General features: G+C 43.9%; 2 protein-coding genes and 1 long non-coding RNA gene across 5 annotated transcripts in view; 1 reads left to right on the forward strand and 2 right to left on the reverse strand.

Annotated features, from left to right (window-relative positions):
* Positions 1–17: 17 nt before the first annotated feature.
* Positions 18–9,776, reverse strand: mecp2 (methyl CpG binding protein 2). Of its 2 annotated transcripts, XM_037771553.1 has the most exons (6): positions 9,622–9,776; positions 6,070–6,238; positions 5,721–5,929; positions 5,440–5,633; positions 5,174–5,310; positions 18–4,321 (listed from the first exon to the last, which is right to left on the reverse strand). In XM_037771553.1, the coding sequence occupies exons 1-6, from the start codon at positions 9,651–9,653 to the stop codon at positions 1,733–1,735; spliced, it is 3,330 nt and encodes a 1,109-aa protein (XP_037627481.1). In that variant the 5' UTR covers positions 9,654–9,776; the 3' UTR covers positions 18–1,732. The 2 variants fall into 2 exon arrangements, with proteins under 2 accessions (XP_037627481.1, XP_037627480.1); XM_037771552.1 differs by lacking the exon at positions 9,622–9,776 and having other exon boundaries at positions 6,070–6,618.
* LOC119489311 overlaps positions 9,254–19,730 on the forward strand; it is a 13,290-nt gene continuing 2,813 nt past the window's right edge. The window contains exons 1-3 of the long non-coding RNA XR_005207150.1: positions 9,254–9,449; positions 14,339–14,413; positions 14,744–14,907. This is a non-coding gene — a long non-coding RNA (uncharacterized LOC119489311). The remainder of the gene's footprint in view (positions 9,450–14,338; positions 14,414–14,743; positions 14,908–19,730) is intronic.
* Positions 11,895–19,730, reverse strand: part of cacna1fb (calcium channel, voltage-dependent, L type, alpha 1F subunit) — a 43,451-nt gene continuing 35,615 nt past the window's right edge. Inside the window, exons 39-51 of one of the 2 annotated variants that reach the window (XM_037771550.1) lie at positions 18,562–18,664; positions 18,203–18,304; positions 17,958–18,088; positions 17,739–17,870; positions 17,587–17,644; positions 17,040–17,262; positions 16,709–16,816; positions 16,430–16,566; positions 14,946–15,058; positions 14,626–14,857; positions 14,324–14,386; positions 13,389–13,489; positions 11,895–13,302 (exon numbers count right to left, since the gene is read on the reverse strand). In XM_037771550.1, the coding sequence (XP_037627478.1) occupies positions 13,036–13,302; positions 13,389–13,489; positions 14,324–14,386; positions 14,626–14,857; positions 14,946–15,058; positions 16,430–16,566; positions 16,709–16,816; positions 17,040–17,262; positions 17,587–17,644; positions 17,739–17,870; positions 17,958–18,088; positions 18,203–18,304; positions 18,562–18,664 (1,770 nt within the window). In that variant the 3' untranslated portion in view covers positions 11,895–13,035. Of the gene's footprint in view, positions 13,303–13,388; positions 13,490–14,323; positions 14,387–14,625; positions 14,861–14,945; positions 15,059–16,429; positions 16,567–16,708; positions 16,817–17,039; positions 17,263–17,586; positions 17,645–17,738; positions 17,871–17,957; positions 18,089–18,202; positions 18,305–18,561; positions 18,665–19,730 lie in introns of both variants that reach the window. The other variant, XM_037771549.1, reaches the window with a different exon arrangement.

The raw sequence follows: 19,730 nt of genomic DNA on the forward strand, positions 1-19,730 counted from the left end.
AGGCATTTGAGGGGATACAGCGATTCACGACCTTAAAAAGAAAGTGGGACAGGGCCGTAAAGTGTGTGTGTAGGGGAGGATGGCCCGTTGGCCCCCATACTTCTGGAGCCCATGACTTCCGTTGCTCCTTAAGTACTGTTATTATGTTATGGATGGCCTCTGAGCGAGGCCAACGGAGTTACCACAGTTTAGCACTCGGCGGCTCACGTTACCTCAGTCTTGGAAAATGAGGAGTGAGCGGAGGGGTACTCAGTTGGTTGCAATCTGCAACCACACCACTAGATGTCTCCAAATCTTACATTCTCCTTGATGCTCTCAAATCTGGATTTACAGACTCAAAGTTCGTTTTCTGCTCACTGAATAGTTTTGTGTTGTGACTCCACATGAAGCTAAACCAGACCTCGTTCATCACCAACATGGCTGACAGTAAACCCACGGCGAGGTCGACCTCTGCGTACGTGCCAGCTCCGGTTGAAGGCCTGCGGGGTCTCCGAGCGACATGCAGGCGGTTGATTGTACAAACTGGAGGAGTGCAAACTGTTCCAGACATTCAACACGAAGACACAATAAAAATGAGTCCATTTCCCACTCTTTCATTAAGACTACAAACTAAAATAAAGCTACTGTAAAAGTGGGTTTGGTTTGATATTAAAAGCGCTTCCTTTGGAAACAAAAACACTACCAAAACAAACAATGAAGACCAGTAAGGAAGAATCTCTAACCTGGAAGAACAACTCGTTGCGTCTGAAATACTTGAAAAACGAATGAGGAGCGCTCAAGGTTTTCTTATCAAACAACTGACTCGACTGTTTTGGTGTCTGACAGGAGGAATCGTGAACTCCTCAAGTTGTTCAAATATTTCAAACGATATTCATAATGGGTTTCAAAGACTTCAGAATGAGGTCTGTGTGGAGTCATGAATATAAATACTCATACATCAGATTCGCTACCTGTAGGGGGCAGTCTGGAAGTGGATGGAGAACATTACAGACCCCCTTCTTTGTTTATTGTGGGCTTGATGGAAATGGGGATGAAAAAAATTCTAAGAAACCAGTTAAAGGTGCAAACCACCGCCCCACATCACCTCTGAGGCTTTCAGTAAAGAACTAGTTTCAGTAAGGGACTGTCAGTCAATAGGAGGAGTCTTACTGAGTCAGTTAAGAGCAGGACTTTAAATAAGGGACTGTCAGTCAGCAGCATGGCGATGAGTAAGGGACCGTCAGTCAATAATATCAGAGTTTAAAGCTGTATAACAGAGACAAAACAATAAACTATCAAAATAAAAAAAATAGGTTATATTCCGGAAGCAACGTTTCGTTCAGAGTAATGTGTTGTTAAGCGTTGGTTTTTAGTTCCAAACTACTCCCCCCCTCCCCTCGGAGACTAGCGGGACACAACAGCTGCCTTTTGATTATATATACACACACACTTTTTATCGGGTTTTTCCTCTGTTTGTTTTTCCTAGAAAAAGACACTATCCGTTCTCCTCTCCAGCTGTCCCTCAGTGCCAGGTTGGTTCTCAAATCCAGAACTTTACAGAGTCGCCAGACAGAGTCAGACGGAGTAGAAGCTGCGACAGTCCTACCAGCTCTGTGTGACGTTATCCATCTATCTGAAAACAGTGTAAAATCATTAAACGTCCTTGAACAGCCCAGTCACACGCCTCTTCCACCTGGTGCTGACTCAGTCCGTCAGTCTACCGATCACTCAGCCTGTTCGTCAGCCCGACCAATCAGCTGACTCTTTCGCTGACGGCAGTCCGTGACTCTACGGTTTCTTCTCGGCTGGGACAGGGGACGGTAGACTGGGGTACGATGTCTCTGAGCTCTCTGCCCTCACCTGCTGCCTCTGGCTCCACCCGGAGCCTAGCCCTTCCATCTGCCCCAGGAACAAGACCGACCCCAGCCCCGGCTACTCCTGGAGGTCCAGAAGGCATGGAGCTGGGAGGCCTGGAGTTGCTGTTTGACCCTCTTTCTCCTCCTAAAACCTCTCTGCTTTCAGATGTCATGGCCGGCTCCCCTCTCCCTTCCATTCTGACGCCTTCCACACCGACCTCTCGGCTCGGCAGCACGCTTCCTCGGCTGGGCCGTGTGGTGCTCAGATCTTGGGGCTGTTCGCTCTGGTTCTGCTGGGCAGGGACCAGGTTGGTCCTGGTTAGGCTGGGAGATGGTCGGTGGGATGAGAGGTGCTGCGAATGGGGCCTGGTGAGCTGAGGGTGGGGCTGGGGGTGTGGCTGTGTTTGAATCCGCTGAAAATGTGGTTGTGCTTGGGACTGGGACTGGGGTGGCCTTGGCTGGGAGAGAGACTGTCTGGGTTGCGGTCTGTATTGAGTCTGGGGTTGGTCTTGCGATGGGTGCCTCATCTGTGGTTGGGGCTGCGCTTGATGTCTGGGTTGCAGGTGAGGTTGGGCTGAGGTCCTGGACTGGGGTTGAGGCTGAGATTGGCCTGGGGTCCTGGACTGGGGTTGAGGCTGTGTTTGGGCTGGGGTCCTGGACTGTGGTTGAGGCTGAGTTTGGCCTGGGGTCTTTGACTGTGGTTGAGACTGAGTTTGAGCTGGGGTCCTTGACTGTGGTTGAGGCTGAGTTTGAGCTGGGGTCCTTGACTGTGGTTGAGGCTGAGTTTGAGCTGGGGTCCTGAACTGGGGTTGAGGTGGGGTTTGGGTTGGGGTCCTAGGCCGGGATAGAGGTTGCGTTTGGGCTGGGGTCCTGGATTGGGGTTGATGCTGAGTTTGGGCTGGGGTCCTGGATTGGGGTTGATGCTGAGTTTGGGCTGGGGTCCTGGATTGGGGTTGATGCTGAGTTTGGGCTAGGGTCCTGGGCTGGGATTGAGGTTGTATTTGGGTCGGGGTTCTGAGCTGCAGTTGAGTCTGAAGTTGGGCTGGGATCCTGGCCTGGGGTTGGAGTTGAGGCTGCAGTGACTGCCGGGGCTGGGGTTGAGATTGTTGTTTGAGCTGGGTTTGGGGTTGAAACGGGTGCCTGGGCTGGGTTTGAGCTTGGAGTACTGTGGGAGACTGGGTTTGGGAATGCGGGTGCCTTGTTTGGGGCGGATGAACATGCAGGATGGATGGGGACTGAGGAGGATGTGACTGTGGTGGAGCATGCTGAGCCTGAAGCTGGGTTTGGTGCTGGGCTGGGGAGTGGACAGGCTGTGATTGGGCTTTTTGGGGGGAGGCCTGGGTCTGACTGTGGATTTGGGGTGAGGGTTGTTGGGACCGTGGCTGGGGCAAGACATGCCTGGTAGGAGAGGGCTGGGATGCTGGGTATCGAGGCTGGGCTTGAGGCTGACTGAGAGACTGGGTCTGGGGATGCTGCTGGGAACGGGGTTGAGGTGGGTGCCGTGGTTGAGGGGGAGGATGCCGAGGTTCAGGCGGGGACTGAGGGGCAGACTTGGATTGTGGTCTGGGAGGAGCTTGCTGGGTGTGCTGCAATTGTTGGGTGGTGGGCTGAGGCACAGTCTGGGGCTTGACTTCAGGCCTGGACTGGCTGGAGGGTGCTGGAGGAGGAGGAGGTGGAGGAGGAGGAGGAGGCGGAGGAGGAGGAGTAGGCTGATCCAATGTGGAGGCAGAGGAATGTTGGTGGCGATGATGATGATGGTGGTGGTGATGATGGTGGTGTTTGTGAGGCGGCCGGTCCTTCCTTTTGTGGCTTTTTGATGGGCTAATGCTACTGCTGCTGCTGCTACTTCTTCCTCCACCTCCTCCCTCTCCTCCCTTATCACCTACATCCTCATCTTCTTCCTCTCCTCTGCTTTTTACATCTCCTGCTGCTATTCCCATTTTCTCCTTGTGCTTCCTCCCTTTATGCGCCTTGTGTCCCTGTGGTTGGCTTTCATCTGAAGCAGTGGGCTGCTTCTGTGATTGTGACTGACTCTGCTCAGAGGGGGCAGGCTGAGGTTCTGAGGTTGACGCTCCCTCTCCTTTACCTGCCTCCACCTCTACAGAGACCCTTCTTTCAGTCTCAGTTGGTGTAGCGGCTGGAGTCTGAACGCTCTCCCTCTCCTCCACTGTCTCTCTCGTTTTGCGTTTTTTGATTGGCAGGGCTGTGTCCTGGACGACTTGTTTGGTGGAAGACTCCTTGGCTGCTCTTCGTTTGGCCTCCGCAGCTAAAATGGCAGCTGCAGCGTAGCTCCCAGCTGTTGAGCTACTAGAGGTTGATGCCACAGGGGTGGATGCTGTGGCAACTGATGATGCTGCTGAGGCTGAGGCTGAGGCTGGTTTCCTGCCCCGTTTCTTGGGGGTGGTCTGTGGTGAGGTCGGAAGTTCCTGTTCTGATTTCCTCTTTCTGCCGGGACGGGCCTTGGGCACGAGGGTCGGAGACACCACCTGCAGGGAAGTACCACATCAACACCTAGCATTAGCGTCAACTTGTTAATGCATTAAAAAAAAAAGTAAGATTGCGTTATGTAAGGTCCCAAAGCACTAACTATACTTCGTCAATGCACGTGTCATATACCTGCGAAATCCTCACCATGTAAATCACAAACATAAATAAGTGAGGGAAACTTGGATGCCATTAAAAAACTTGGGATGCACCAGAGGTTTGTAATACCAGATCTGTCTGGCCACCTGATTTAACTGAAAACCAGGTGGTTATCAGTTGGTAACTCTGCTTCTTGATGTTTATCATCAATAAGGGTATCTGGTGGACTACCTTATGCTCAAACAGTTCATTCAGTGTTCATTATAGACAGTCCATGATAAAACACTGCTCAGGTTCCGTTCAGACAGCCTCTTCCGGTTTTCCCATCATTACCCGTATGACTACTGAAGTCCTCCAGTAAAGGCCCCTGTCGAAGACCCCTACACCTATCCTAGTTCTCCTTTCAGGTGAGACTGGTTGGGCGCTCCAAGTCCTGGCTCTAGGTGGGAGCTACGGTCTCCCTCAGCAGGGCACCGTTGCTCTTTTTTGTCTTTGCTGATTCATAAGGGTCTTTAAATGGGTGGCTCACCTGGGACCAGTTTTCCTTTGGAGACCCTACCAAGACCTGCTGAAGGATTACCCCTCCACCACAACAAGGTGGTGGTTCACAGATAAGATGATCGCTTTAAGATGTGATCATTTAAATGGAAACTTCTTTTGACATTAGTAACAAGTATTTATGTGTGTGTGAAAAAATCTGCAAGTACATTCTGTATGTATTATGGTTGACCAACTTAATGACAGACTGATCGTACCTTTGAGGCAGTGGAGGTGGTGCCAGTGGAGGATTCTGCCTTGCCGAAGGGCATCTTGACCAGCAGTTTGCCCGGAGTTTTCTCAACCACACGTTTCATAGCTACGCCCTCCGTAGCCTGCCGCATCTTCCCACTGCCTGCACAAACACAAAGAGAAATAAACACTTTCAACAAAAAAACAAAGAAAAACAAGAAACACTTATGCTAACTGTTGAGTTCAATTAAGTTTAACTTCAGTTTAATTATTAATGTAAGCGCCCGAATACCTTTGGGCCGCCCCCGGCCCCGTCCTGATGGTTTCACCACCTTGGGTTTCTTGGGGGGACGCTTCTCACGGCGGGAGGGGCTTCCACGTCCGGTGACAGTGAAATCAAAATCGTTGGGGTCGGTGGTCGTGTCGCCGACCTTCTGGAAGTAGGCGATAAGTTCCACCTTGGAACGAAATGCTTTTCCCTCCGAGCTGAACAATGAGATAGAAACAACAACACATCCTTTACTCCATCTAATCATGGAAAGCCAACACATCATTGGGGTGGGTTTGGCTTACTTGATCAGGTAGACATCAAACTTCCCCGCAGAGCGTCCAGACTTCCTCTGTTTGAGTTTGCGGGTCCAGCCTTCAGGCAGTGACGGGTCGTCGTACAGCGGTCCGCGGTCCCGGATGACAGAGCGCCGCTGCCTGGGAGAACCTGCAGACTCACTGCCGGCCACGGACTCTGACCCTGGCTCTGAGGGGCCCGCCACCGGCTCCGACGCCTGCATGAAGGAAGTGACATGAAACCAGATTCTCGTCCTGAACACATCTATTATTTTGGATCATATTGTTTGGTAGGTGATAAAACTCGGCCCCTCCAGGACTCCACCTGTTCTGGCTGACCTCTGACACCTGTCTTTACCTGGGTCTGTGGCTCCGCCCCCGTCTGTTGCTGCGGCACAGAGGCTGTGGTCTCCGCCCCCCGGTCGGCATGGCGACGCTCCCTGCGGGCCTTCTTGGTCTTACTGCGAGACCTGTCTCTCTCTCTGGAGGGGGGCTGGGGGTCGACGGGGCCCTCCTCACCCTCCTCCCTGTGGAAAAAAGATGACGTGCATGTTAACATTACATCACTGATGACAGTGATTGACCATAGGCGGGGTTTCTTTTCATGTAAACTGAGTGCAACACTATGAAAATCCTCCAGGAGAGACAGTCTGACGGCGTGCTCTGTTATTAACATGTGGACGAGACCACAGACACTCGGATGCAGGAGACGAGCAAGACTACGTCAGCACAAGGTGGAGCACAGAACTGAGAATCTGAGATCTGTGTATATAGTTAGTTTAAGCTACTGAGATTACACAAACATTCGAACCAACTGATCATTTCTTTTTTACAACATATTTAAAGAAATAGATATACAAAAAATATAACAAATATTTCAAGATATAAAACAGATATTTAATAGATATTTCAAGATATATAATATATATATTATTTAATAGATATTTTCAAGATATATAATATATATATTATTTAATAGATATTTCAAGATATATAACAGATATTTCATAGATATTTAGATATATATAACAGATATTTCATAGGTATTTAAAGATATAGATATTTCTGCCGGTTCTGCCAGCTTCCTGCTAGCTGTAATCATGGATATATTGGCTGTAATTCATCACTTTTATTATCTCATAATACACCCATAGGCTGTATGCTGTAAGCCTGTACCGCGGTGGATGTATTAATGTCTCTGTTCCCTAACAACCGGCTATCGGCTGGTAGCTAGTAGTGCTAGTAGCATGACATAAACAGAATTTAATGCAGTTGTAGGCTGTTCACTAACACGCAGGGCAAAAGCACAGGACACAACCTCTTAAGCCTGGTTTATGGTCGCCGTAGTGAAGCCAGCATGAGGTGCGCGCGGCAGAAAATTATGGCACAACTGGCCGAGCAGGTTCGCCTGTACAGACATCTCTACAACTGTTCATTGAGAGACCACAGGAGCAGTTAAATTACATTAAATACTTGGAAAGAAATAGGCAACACACTGGGGAAAGAAGAGGCTCTTTTTCTGTGAAAGAATATGAGAGATCGTTTTGTAAAAGCTAAAAAAAAAAGGTCTCATGGAAAGAGTGGCGACCCAAGGGAAAGCATCGAGAGACAAAAAGTAATTTTTACTTAGAGGTACAGTAAGCGAAATTACAGTACGCAAATGCAATGTTTGGCGGTACGTACATCGAAGTTTAGTGTTCGCTACTTTCCTTTCCGGTTTCACTCGTTGACTTCTTGCTTATCCACAGAATATTTTTTTTGTATGCCTCCTGGCGTTTCGAAGCATATTGCAACGAACAACATGCTGAGCATAAACACCTCTGTGCATGCTTGTGTCTCGCGCCACGGTGTCTCGCGCGAGTATAAACAAAGCTTTATACCTCCATGGTCTGTGGTCTATTGGAAATCCATTTTTGAGGCCCTTGAAATGAAAAAGTTTGAGATTGGTCACAAAATCTGTGTGCTGGATTTTTCTAACATCTATTTATGTCCATCGCTCACTTATGCTCCTCTGGGAAGCAGCCGGGCAAAAAGGTTTAATAAATAAACAAGTTAGTAAATAGTTATATTAGTATGCGTATTTATGATATTTTTTTATTGTTCAACACAGGACATTTTAATAGAGACATAAATAGATACAATAGAATATAACCAATAACATAATAGAATAGAAATAATTTTGTTTAACTTTTGTATGGCACTTTGTAGGCGGACGTTTTACCGGCATCCGGTAGCCACTTTCAGTTCTAAATGGTGGAAGCGTAGCTCTGCTACTGGGCGCTGACGTTGCAATGGAAAAAACAATTGACTTTCACTTATCAATATACTTTCTGTGGTAATATAATACTAATCAGGTACACAACGTATCTTAAATTATCTCCACATTGATGAACTACAACATTAAAATGTATTCATTAGTGATAAAAAAAACCAGAATATATTATTCTACAGTAATATAACACTTTTAAAGGATAATGAGTGTTTTTATTTTTTGCTTTTACTTGAGTAACCTTTTGAATGCAGGACTTGTATTTGTAACAGAGTATTTCTACACTGTAGTATTACTACTACTGTAAGTACTTCTTCCACCTCTGATTATTTTTACCTTTACCTCTAATTGACTAATCAATTAATGGTTTGAGACCAGTTCATCTACATTAAAACAGAGTCTACTTTAATAACAACAACAGCACCAGAGGAAGTCCACACTATTCTGTTCATGGTTCCAGTTCTGGTCCAGTCCCCCCCACTGACCCCTCACGTTCATCACCTGACCCCCTGTAGGGGTCTCGACCCTCAGATTGAGAACCCCAGTGTGTGTGTGTGTGTGTGTGTGTGTGTGATGATGATGATGATGATGAACCTGCAGCAGCCCCCTCACCCCCCCTACACACACACACGCACACACACACAGAGCCGCAGGTTCGAGTCTAGTTCAGGGGCACTGAGGCAGCTACCTGGTAATAATAATAACAATATTAATAATAATGATAATAACAATAATAATAATAATATGATAACAATAATAATAATGATAATAACAATAATATAATGATAATAAAAATAATAATAATAATGATAACAATAATAATATGATACTAATTATAATAACAATAATAATAATATAATAATAACAACAATAATGATAATAACAATAATATAATGATGATAATAATAATAATAATAATAATGATAATAACAATAATAATGTGATAACAATAATAATGATAATAATAATATAATAATGAATAACAACAACAAAAACAATAATAATGATAATAATAATATAATAACAACAATAATAATAATAATATAATAACAACAATAATAATAATAATATAATAATAATAATAATAATAATAGAAATGATGAGTAACAGCCCGCTGGTCGGGGCATTATCTTATAACGGGATGTGTGTGTGTGTAACGGGAGGTTAACCCGGGTTATCTCAGGATAACCCGGGTTAACCTCCCGTCCCGTCCAGCCTGATGAAAACACACTCTCAGTGTTTGCTAACGAGCTAGCAGCCTGTTAGCTCGCTGGCTGTCTGACGGAGGCGGGTGAACCGGACACACCGCCGGGCGGGCGGACACTCCTCCACCGACCCACCGGCCTGACTTCCCGGGGAGTTGTGTGTTAGTCGTAGCGGCCCGGTGGCGCACGGAGAGCGGGTTGAAGCTCTGAACTGACGGTAGAGACGCTACAGCAGCAGCTCAACTACACACACAGGACTTAGCAGTAAGTTGGTGACGTATTCCCGCTAACCCCGCTCCGCCGAGACAGGCCGGGGTAAAAAACAACGCACTTTAACTTGAATAAAACCGACGCCAGTTAACGGCTCGGCGGCGGTCGGAGGCGGCGGCGGCGGCGGCGCTTTAACGGAGGAGAAAAGGTGAAATAGCCCACTTACAGTCTCTCCTCTCCGCTCTCCACGGCGGCCATTTTTATTTAAATAAATAATTTTATATTAAAAAAAAGCCTCCAAACATCTCTGCTGCACCCCGCCCCCTCCGACTCCATTTCCAACCGCCGTCAGTACAGCGAAACATCGCGAGATCTGCCCCGAAGATGAGGTCAACGACACCGACAACCATACGCAGGGGCGGTGTAGTCTCGCGAGATGTGAGCTTTCCTCGGTCACACCGAGGCGTTCAGGGACACGCTCTGAGATCCGTAAAAATGACAAACTTACTAAGAAGCTGTTTCAGGAAAACATTAAATTAATAAATGTTAATGAAGCCAAACATGATCAAATAAAATAAGATTTTTTTTTTTTAAATTAAATAAATTAAAACAATAAAAAAAATTAAAACAATAAATTAAAACAATAAAATATATATTTTTATAATTATATATATTTTTAAAATTAAAAAATGAAATAAATTAAAACAATAAAATAAATTAAAACAATAAAATAAAATAATCAAATAAATTAAAACAATAAAATATCTATATTTTTATAATTATCTATATTTTTCAAATATTTTCCTAATCATTTGTGTGAGGAATTAATTGGAAATAGAGTTAAGAATTAAATTGAATAATATTAACACAAATCAAAAGGTAGAACAAAATTAAGTATAGTTTACTATAGTGGTCATCATTATTATTAGCAAACATCTGGACTGTCAAGTTATATCAATGTTTGTGGATACCATCACCTGCTGGATAAAAGTAACATGCCACAAAGCTTGATGTCGTCGAGTCAGTTGTGTGAGAGGACGACTCTATATGTCTGAATGCTTTTAGCTTGTACAAAGTCCTCTTTACTAATAGTTGTTTGTTTTGTTTAGTTTCACATATTTTACATCTTTTTTCAGACATTTTCCCAGATTTTCTGACATTTTTAATATAGTTTCCAATATTTTTTCCACATAGTTTACTAATAATTTTTCGTATATGTTTTGGATATTCAAATAAACTGGGAAAAAAAAGTTCGGAAACTTGTGTTTGGTGGATTATTTCTCTGTTGTTACAATGCTAATTGGCATTGTATTTTACATCATTGGAAAGCCTGTTTATTTATCTTCGCAATGATGTCCAACTTGTAAGGCACATGCATTTGTGGAATGAGCAGCACAGCTGATAATGTGGGGAGCGCCCAAGAAATATTTGCCAAAATGCTCTGCCAATGGTAAACAGTGTATTCTCCTGTTGGTATTGACTTTTGTTTTGAGTTGTTTGGTGGATTGGATGATTGAACTCTTTATCAGTAACAAGGAACAAACAAGACATATTGGCTATTTTACACTTTATTCATTTAATACTCCATCAGGAGCCTCAGTAGCGATGGAAGATCCATACACAGCCACCACAGCCTGGCACCTCCTCCTCATGCTGGTCACCAACCTGGTCACACATTGCTGTGGGATGGCATCCTCAACCAGGATTTATTTTACTAATAATTTTCGAATATTTTTCAAATATGTCAGAGTGGTGTTTCATGCTTTTAGCTTGTAGAAAGTCCTCTTTACTAATAGATGTTATTTAGATTAGTACATGGAGAACAAAACCCTCTCCAATGGTTCGACCAGACTGACAACTGAAACACACAAAGATCCCTCTGAGCAACAGTTGAATCAGAAGAGAAGAAATTAGCAGTCATTAGTAAAAGAAACAGGAAGCTGAGCATCAACATGTATGCAGATTTAAACAGGAAGAGGTTCCTGTTTCAGTGTCAAGGTCACAATAATGCAGCCTAGAACAAGCTAGAAGTAACAGCTGCAACGTGTTGCTTTAGCAAAGCAGAAACAGAAGGTTAGTCTAGGAGGTAACGCAGTCTCTTTATCTCAATATCTTCTATGATGATTACCTTCCATGACCTCTCAGCTGTCTAAAAGCTGTTATAATATTAGATGAACCTTTCCGACGCTCAGCTCTGTTCTGCTGTTATTAGACACTTCTCAACTAACCACCACCCGTGGACTCGTCTCTTCTGTCGAGTTGTGATGCTTGGCCTGCGAACCCCTGGGGATTATGGGAAATGGTGTTTGTTTAAGGCCACAAACAACATTAACATTGAATAAACAACGATATTAGACTGACTGGTAGCAGCCAGTCAGTTACAGTGGCCAGCTGTTTTAGAAAATAACTGAGCCTTTCTAAGAAATGTAACTATATTTGTGACTGAACAAAAAAAAAGACATCCCTTGTGGTTTGAAAGAACATGGAGGAGACAAACAGCAGCTGATTTTCAGTCTTTATTTGAGGTAAAGGGTTCAGACAGAGCTGTTTCTCAGCTGAACGCGGCAGTTCTCAAAATCTGAGGAGGATTTTTGGAGGAATTGAAAAGCCCTTAACTGTTGGGAAACTGTCCAAAGTGTTGGAAGGAAAAAACTAAAAGATGACGGAAACAAAAAGAGACATAAACACCAGCGGACGGTCTGCTGTCGAGAATTAAACAAACACAAATCCAGTTTTCTCTGTTAGAATAAAAAATATCAAACATTTAAAAAAAGAAAAGCTGAACACACTGAAGAAACACTTCAGTTTCTCTTCTGCCCAATAAAAAAACAACAGTTTTCAGTTCATCGTCTGAACACTTCATTTATGAGAGTAAAAATACACATCAATAAAATATGAGAACTAAAATCCTCCACACTGCTCTACGAGCCACAGAGCAGGAAGTTCAACACGTCGTTTAACAGCATTAAAAACTGAACGCTGGAAGCTCAGCTGACTGAATCACACTGAACACCTCAAACAGGAAACGGATAGAAGTTACTGTTGAATTGCATCAGAAACAGATTCTAACTTACTGATATTTCAGAGCCGTGGTCGGGGCCATATATTCTAACTTACTGATATGTCAGTCCTGTATTCAGTAGTGTCAGACCGCTTTATCTGGTGGTTAATACTGAGACATTGTTGGTGTGGGTGTATTTTTTCACTTTTGATGTAGCTAAGCTAGCTGTCCGCTGCTGGTAATTCATTTAACATTTATTGATCGATGCTAATTTTTGTTTGGGTTGACAGTAACTGCGATTACCTGGAAATGCATCCTGTCATACAGAGAATTCTAAATTATAAAATGACGACCTGTAAAACTGCCATCAAAGCATTGTGGTTAAAGTGTGATCCTGTGCAGCTTAGCGGCGTTCACCACACTAACGAGCCAACGAGACACGTCTCCATGACGACCTGACAGCACTGAGTCACACTCTGCTGGCGGTCTTCCATCCGGTTTTCCACGAATCTCGTCAGTCAATATTTCTTTGATTAAACTCCACCCTCCTCTCTGCTTGTCACCCGATTGGTCAAATGTCCTGTCAATCACTGATGCCTATCTCAGTCTCATCTCGGATTGGTCCAGAGCATCAGCCCATCAGAATGATGTCACACAGGTCATCTCGTCGGCCAGCTCGTCCTCGTCGCGGCCCGTCCTGATCGGCTCCTCGTCGCTGTAGAGTGCGGCGGGGTCAGCAGCAACAGTGTTGCCGAGGAAAGCATGGCTCCCTGTGCCAAGTAGGTCGCTGGCGGCCGACTCCATCTCATCCACCGTCATGTGACACGCGTCGGCAATCTCCCGCTTCGCGAATGCCACAAACTTCGGATCACGAGCGTAAAGGCCGAGACCCTCCGAGATCAGAACCTGCGGAGAGCAGGGCGAAGAATCAGTGACTGTGGTTTGACTGTAAGTTATTGATCAATATCAGTAAACAATCAATGTCTCCTCACCGCCTCCACTAGACTGTCGGCTGATCCTCGTTTCTCGGTCAGCTGAGCACCGAGCTGCGAGGGAACTCTGAGGGTGGTGTACGCTCTGTACGGAGGAGGAGCTGCAACAACAGTCACATGACACGTTCAGATACAGGATATAGATAACAGAGGCTCTGTTTGAAATCACATACTTATATACTGCATACTAATATACTGCATACTAACATACTGCATACTAACATACTGCATACTAACATACTGCATACTAATATAGTGCATACTAACATTCTGCATACTAACATACTGCATACTAACATACTGCATACTAACATACTGCATACTAATATACTGCATACTAACTGTGAATACTAATATACTGCATACTAACATAGTGCATAATAACATACTGCATGCTAACATAGTGAATACTAATATACTGTATACTAACATTCTGCATACTAACATACTGCATACTAATATAGTGCATACTAACATAGTGCATACTAACATAGTGCATGCTAACATACTGTATGCTAACATAGTCCATACTAATATACTGCATACTAACATACTGCATACTAATATACTGCATACTAACTGTGAATACTAATATACTGCATACTAACATAGTGCATAATAACATACTGCATGCTAACATAGTGAATACTAATATACTGTATACTAACATTCTGCATACTAACATACTGCATACTAATATAGTGCATACTAACATAGTGCATACTAACATAGTGCATGCTAACATACTGTATGCTAACATAGTCCATACTAATATACTGCATACTAACATAGTGCATACTAATATACTGCATACTAATATACTGCATACTAACATAGTGCATACTAATATACTGCATACTAACATACTGTGAAAGGTTTCCATTTTTAAAACCATGTCAGTGGTTATTTAATGTGTGTTGGTTCATCCTTCCTACCTGATGTCCCTGCAGGGCCACCGTACCAGGCCGGTCTGGGTGCTGCACCTGTCAAATTGACACCTGATGGATGAAAGACAGCAACACCTGGTGAGTTTAAAGTTCAGTGTACCTTTAGGTTTTTATTTTAATCATATATATATAGTTCATGCTTCAGTGTTAGCATGTAGGCTGCTATCACTGTTAGCATAGAGCCTACTGTTACTTAACTAAGTGAGAACTAAGGTGTTAGCTGAAGTGTTGGCACTAAGCCCTCTGGGACAGGAAAACATCTCAGGTTGCGTTGTGTCCAGTCTACTCACCTCTTCCTGCTCCTCCCTTCTTTCCCTCTCCTCCTCCTCCTCCTACTCCTCCTCCTACCCCTCCTCCTCCCCCTCCGCCTCCTCCCCCCCACGGTGGGCTGCCTTCCTCCTCCACCAGGATGAGAGGAGCGTAGAGGAGGCGACCACGGCGAGGACAGGGGTTTGCCCAGGACGCCGAGGAGGCCACCGAAGAATTACCGGACGAGTGACGTGACTCATAACTGCTGAACGTCTGCTGAGGAAGAGGAGGAGAGGAGGGTTACACTTTAATGAAGAAGAGGGGTAGGGATACATGACATGTGTGTTGATGTGTGTGTTACCTGTGTGCTTGTGCGGCGTGGCGGTGAGGTGGGGTGGTACGTGCCGGGGATCGGCAGGTCGTCACTGCTGCCCTGCCTCCTCAGACACTGGATGTTAAATGACGGCTTCCGACCTGACAGACGACAACGAAACAAACGCACCCTCTCAGCTGTAGAATTATAACTAAACAATAATGGAAGACATTAATACTTCACTTTTACTACACTACTACACTAATCTCACTTCACCTCATGATTTTAATTACTCTAATCTGACCTCGTCATTTTAGTTACTCTAATCTCACCTGACCTCGTCATTTTAGTTACTCTAATCTCACCTCGTCATTTTAGTTACTCTAATCTCACCTGACCTCGTCATTTTAGTTACTCTAATCTCACCTCGTCATTTTAGTTACTCTAATCTCACCTCACCTCGTCATTTTAGTTACTCTAATCTCACCTCGTCATTTTAGTTACTCTAATCTCATCTCACCTCGTCATTTTAGTTACTCTAATCTCACCTCATCTCGTCATTTTAGTTACTCTAATCTCACCTCATCTCGTCATTTCAGTTACTCTAATCTCCCCTCATCTCGTCATTTCAGTTACTCTAATCTCACCTCATCTTGTCATTTTAGTTACTCTAATCTCACCTCATCTCGTCATTTCAGTTACTCTAATCTCCCCTCATCTCGTCATTTCAGTTACTTTAATCTCACCTCATCTCGTCATTTTAGTTACTCTAATCTCACCTCATCTCGTCATTTCAACTACTCTAATCTCACCTCATCTCGTCATTTTAGTTACTCTAATCTCATTTTGTCATTTTAGTTACTCTAATCTCACCTCATCTCGTCATTTCAGTTACTCTAATCTCACCTCATCTCGTCATTTCAGCTACTCTAATCTCATTTTGTCATTTTAGTTACTCTAATCTCACCTCATCTCGTCATTTTAGTTACTCTAATCTCATTTTGTCATTTTAGTTACTCTAATCTCACCTCATCTCGTCATTTCAGTTACTCTAATCTCACCTCATCTCGTCATTTCAACTACTCTAATCTCACCTCATCTCGTCATTTTAGTTACTCTAATCTCACCTCATCTCGTCATTTTTAGTTACTCTAATCTCACCTCATCTCGTCATTTTAGTTAGTCTAATCTCACCTCATCTCGTCATTTTAGTTACTCTAATCTCACCTCATCTCGTCATTTTAGTTACTCTAATCTCACCTCATCTCGTAATTTTAGTAACTCTAATCTCACTTCATCAGTTTATTTACTTTCATCTCACCTCATCTCGTTGTTTTAGTTACTCTAATTTCACCTCATCATTTATTTACTCTAATCTCACCTCATCATTTTAGCTACTCTGATTTCATCTCATCTTCTCATTTTAGTTACTCTAAACTCACCTCATCTCATCTTTCCTAATCCTGTACTTTTTGATTTCAGACTGTTAACTGTGACATCACAGTATGTTTTCAGGTAGAACAGAGGATCACCTGTGGGCGTGGCAGGAAGTAGGCGTCTTCGGGTTGTCCTCCTGGCCTCACTGTATCCGTTACCATAGCTACTGTTGGTGTAGGGGGAGTGGCCATCGTAGTGGTCTCTGTACAGAGGAGGCTCGTCGGGGTAATGTCTGCAAGGACACACACAGAGACACACACACACACACACACACACACACTTATATGAACATACAGAATAACACACACATACACACAGGTCTGTCTGTTTGTCTGTCCGTCCGTCCGTCCGTCTGTCTGTCTCTCTGTGTGTACCTGTCTCTGGAGCTGATGCTGTCGTTGTCTTCTTCTCTGCTGTAGTAACCCTGCTCTCCGTACGCCTCCATGTCTCCGTTCCTCCAGTACCTGTCCCTGGAGTCCCTCCTGCAGAACAACAGAGTGCGATTGGCTGAGACACCCGTCACGTGACACAGCAGCCTCTAGTGGCTGTTAGAGGAACTGCAGCAAGACATGTCTATCTATCTATCTATCTATCTATTTATACATTTTTTTTGGCGCAAGTTTGGAGCGTTACTTAGCCTCCTTTGAAACAGCCTTAGTCAGTATGGCATTACTTATACTACAGTACTATGTGTTTTTACAGTACCGTGGATGTTTGTGATATGACGGCCTCTTGTGGGCGTGTTCCAGCACGCCATTCTTCACTGACGGGCGGCGGTGATGGTGATGAGTGATGGATGACCTTGTGTTGTCTCCACGGCGAAGATGTTCTTCGTGTTCGTTGCCGTTGGGCATCTTGGTGAGAGAACCGACCCGGTGGACCAGACCTCCGTTAGACACGCCGCCGTCCCCAACAACACCGCCAGGACCTGCAGCATCGATAACACACTTCACATTCACATCATTTAAACTTTATTCAACCAGTTCATCACTTCAGGAAGGAGGATATTTGTTAGTATTTAAATGATGATAGTTAGTTAGTTGATGATGTAAGTTTTTCTTTTCTACGGCACTTTGTAGGCGAACATTTTACTGGCGTACGGTAGTCGCTTTCAGTCCAAAATGGCGGAGGTTGCAATGGAACTAACAATTACCTTTCACTTCTATCAATATACGTTCTTTGGTTTATCTTAACTAACCTGATGTAACCATGGTAACAGGATAAAGTCACATGATGTAATGTTGTTGTTTACCAGTGGGCGTGGTTAGTATGGAGCCTCGTCGATCTTTCTCTGGTGCGAACCCGTCTCCCTGCAGCGCCAGAGACAGGTCAGCTGTTTATAGACAGACAGACAGAGACAGACAGACAGACAGACATTCGTCACTTTAATGTGTCAATAAAGACCTGATATGCGACGTCCTCGTCCAACTCCTCGTCCTCCATCAAGGCCTCATCCTCGTCATCCAGGTCCTCGTTCAGAGCCAGGCGCATCTCTGGACCCAGATCCTGCAGAGTCTTCAGACCGGCTTTACACAGCTGCACACACAAGTAGAAAATAATATTAATATATATATAATATTTTTATGGCAGTTGACAGACAGACAGACAGACAGACAGACCAACCTGTATAGCAGACGGGTTGGTGGCGTCGGCCTCTCCATCCAGATCTCCCTGCTCTTTCCTCTTCCTGAACTTCCTGAAGTAATCCTGAATCAGGAAGGTCGCGTAAAACTTCCCGACGGTCACTTCCTCCTCTGCAGGACGATACACAGCTCAGTCAGCAGCAGTACTACTAGGATTCATTGCAGTATTACAAGTGTTTCTCATAGTACTAGTGGTGTTTGTAGCAGTATGAGTAGCATTAGTACCTTCATGTGGTGGTATAACTTCATCCAGTAGTTTTGGTTTCATCCTCTTCCAGATCTTCTTGATGATGACCCTCAGCTCTTCGTTCTCCTGGTCAGGGTTACCTAGCAACAGCACGCAGTGGGCGGGGCCAGATATACATTATGATAACGCTGCGTGCATGTCCTGTCAGAGTTATCGTAATTAAAAGTTTCCGACTTGTAATCTGCGTTCATGTCAACAGCTAAATTGTGATTGTGATGTATTCGACTGGGTGCTGAATATTACGGACAAACATGAATGCCTCGCTCATATTTCATGAACGTAGTGTTTTTATTTTCAACTCTGAACAGACAGCTCAGCCTGTGGGCCAATCAGATACCTTCAGTCTTGATCTTGAGGGCGGTTCGAACCAGAGCGAAGAGCGTGGCGTTAAAGGTCACCATCCCGTCAGCATTCAGAGGCATGTTCATCGCTACGAGACGCTGAGAGAGGAAGAGGAGGATGTGAACATATTATGGTATTTTTCTGTGTCTTTAATATACAGACACATTAATCTCATTGGTGGAATGTAACTAAGTACATTTACTCAAGCACTGTACTAAGTACACATTTGAGGTACTTGTAGTTTACTTGAGTCTTTCTACTTCTACTCCACTACATTTATCTGACAGCTTTAGCCGCAATTAATCGCACATTGTTCAAAATGTACCATAAAGGGAGATTTATCAAGTATTTAATACTCTTATCAACATGGGAGTGGGCAAATATGCTGCTTTATGCAAATGTATGTATATATTTATTACTAGAAATCAATTAACAACACAAAACAATGACAAATATTGTCCAGAAACCCTCACAGGTACTGCATTTAGCATAAAAAAATATGCTCAAATCATAACATGACAAACTGCAGCCCGACAGGCATCAACAGCTGTCAGTGTGTCAGTGTGCTGACTTGACTATGACTTGCCCCAAACTGCATGTGATTATCATAAAGTGGGCATGTCTGTAAAGGGAAGACTCGTGGGTACCCATAGAACCCATTTACATTCACACATCTTGAGGTCAGAGGTCAAGGGACCCCTTTGAAAATGGCCATGATAGGTTTTCCTCGCCAAAATGTAGTGCAAGTTTGGAGTGTTATTTAACCTCCTTCGCGACAAGCTAGTAGTTTAAAACTGAGCTACAACCTAAAAATCAAAAGTTACGTTAATGCGTTAAAGAAATTAGTGCCGTTAAAACTAATTTGCGTAACAAGTTATTGCGTTAACTTTGACAGCCCTAATTCTAATGGATACAGATATTTTATATTTTAGAATTTAGAGAAAATAAATGACCTAAAACTACTTTTTTCACAATAAACAGACTTATGAACAACCCACAGCAATCATTAATATGTAAATGTAGAACACGCTGTAAAAAATACTCCATTACGAGTAAAAGTCCTGCATTCAAAATGTTACTTCAGTAAAAGTGTTATCGGCGTGTATAACAACAAACTGAATCCAGCCAGCTTCAGGTTCAGTTTTACTCTCTCAGCTTCACGTG

The sequence above is a fragment of the Sebastes umbrosus genome, chromosome 6 (assembly GCF_015220745.1).
Source record: "Sebastes umbrosus isolate fSebUmb1 chromosome 6, fSebUmb1.pri, whole genome shotgun sequence".
Taxonomy (NCBI): Eukaryota; Metazoa; Chordata; class Actinopteri; order Perciformes; family Sebastidae; genus Sebastes; species Sebastes umbrosus.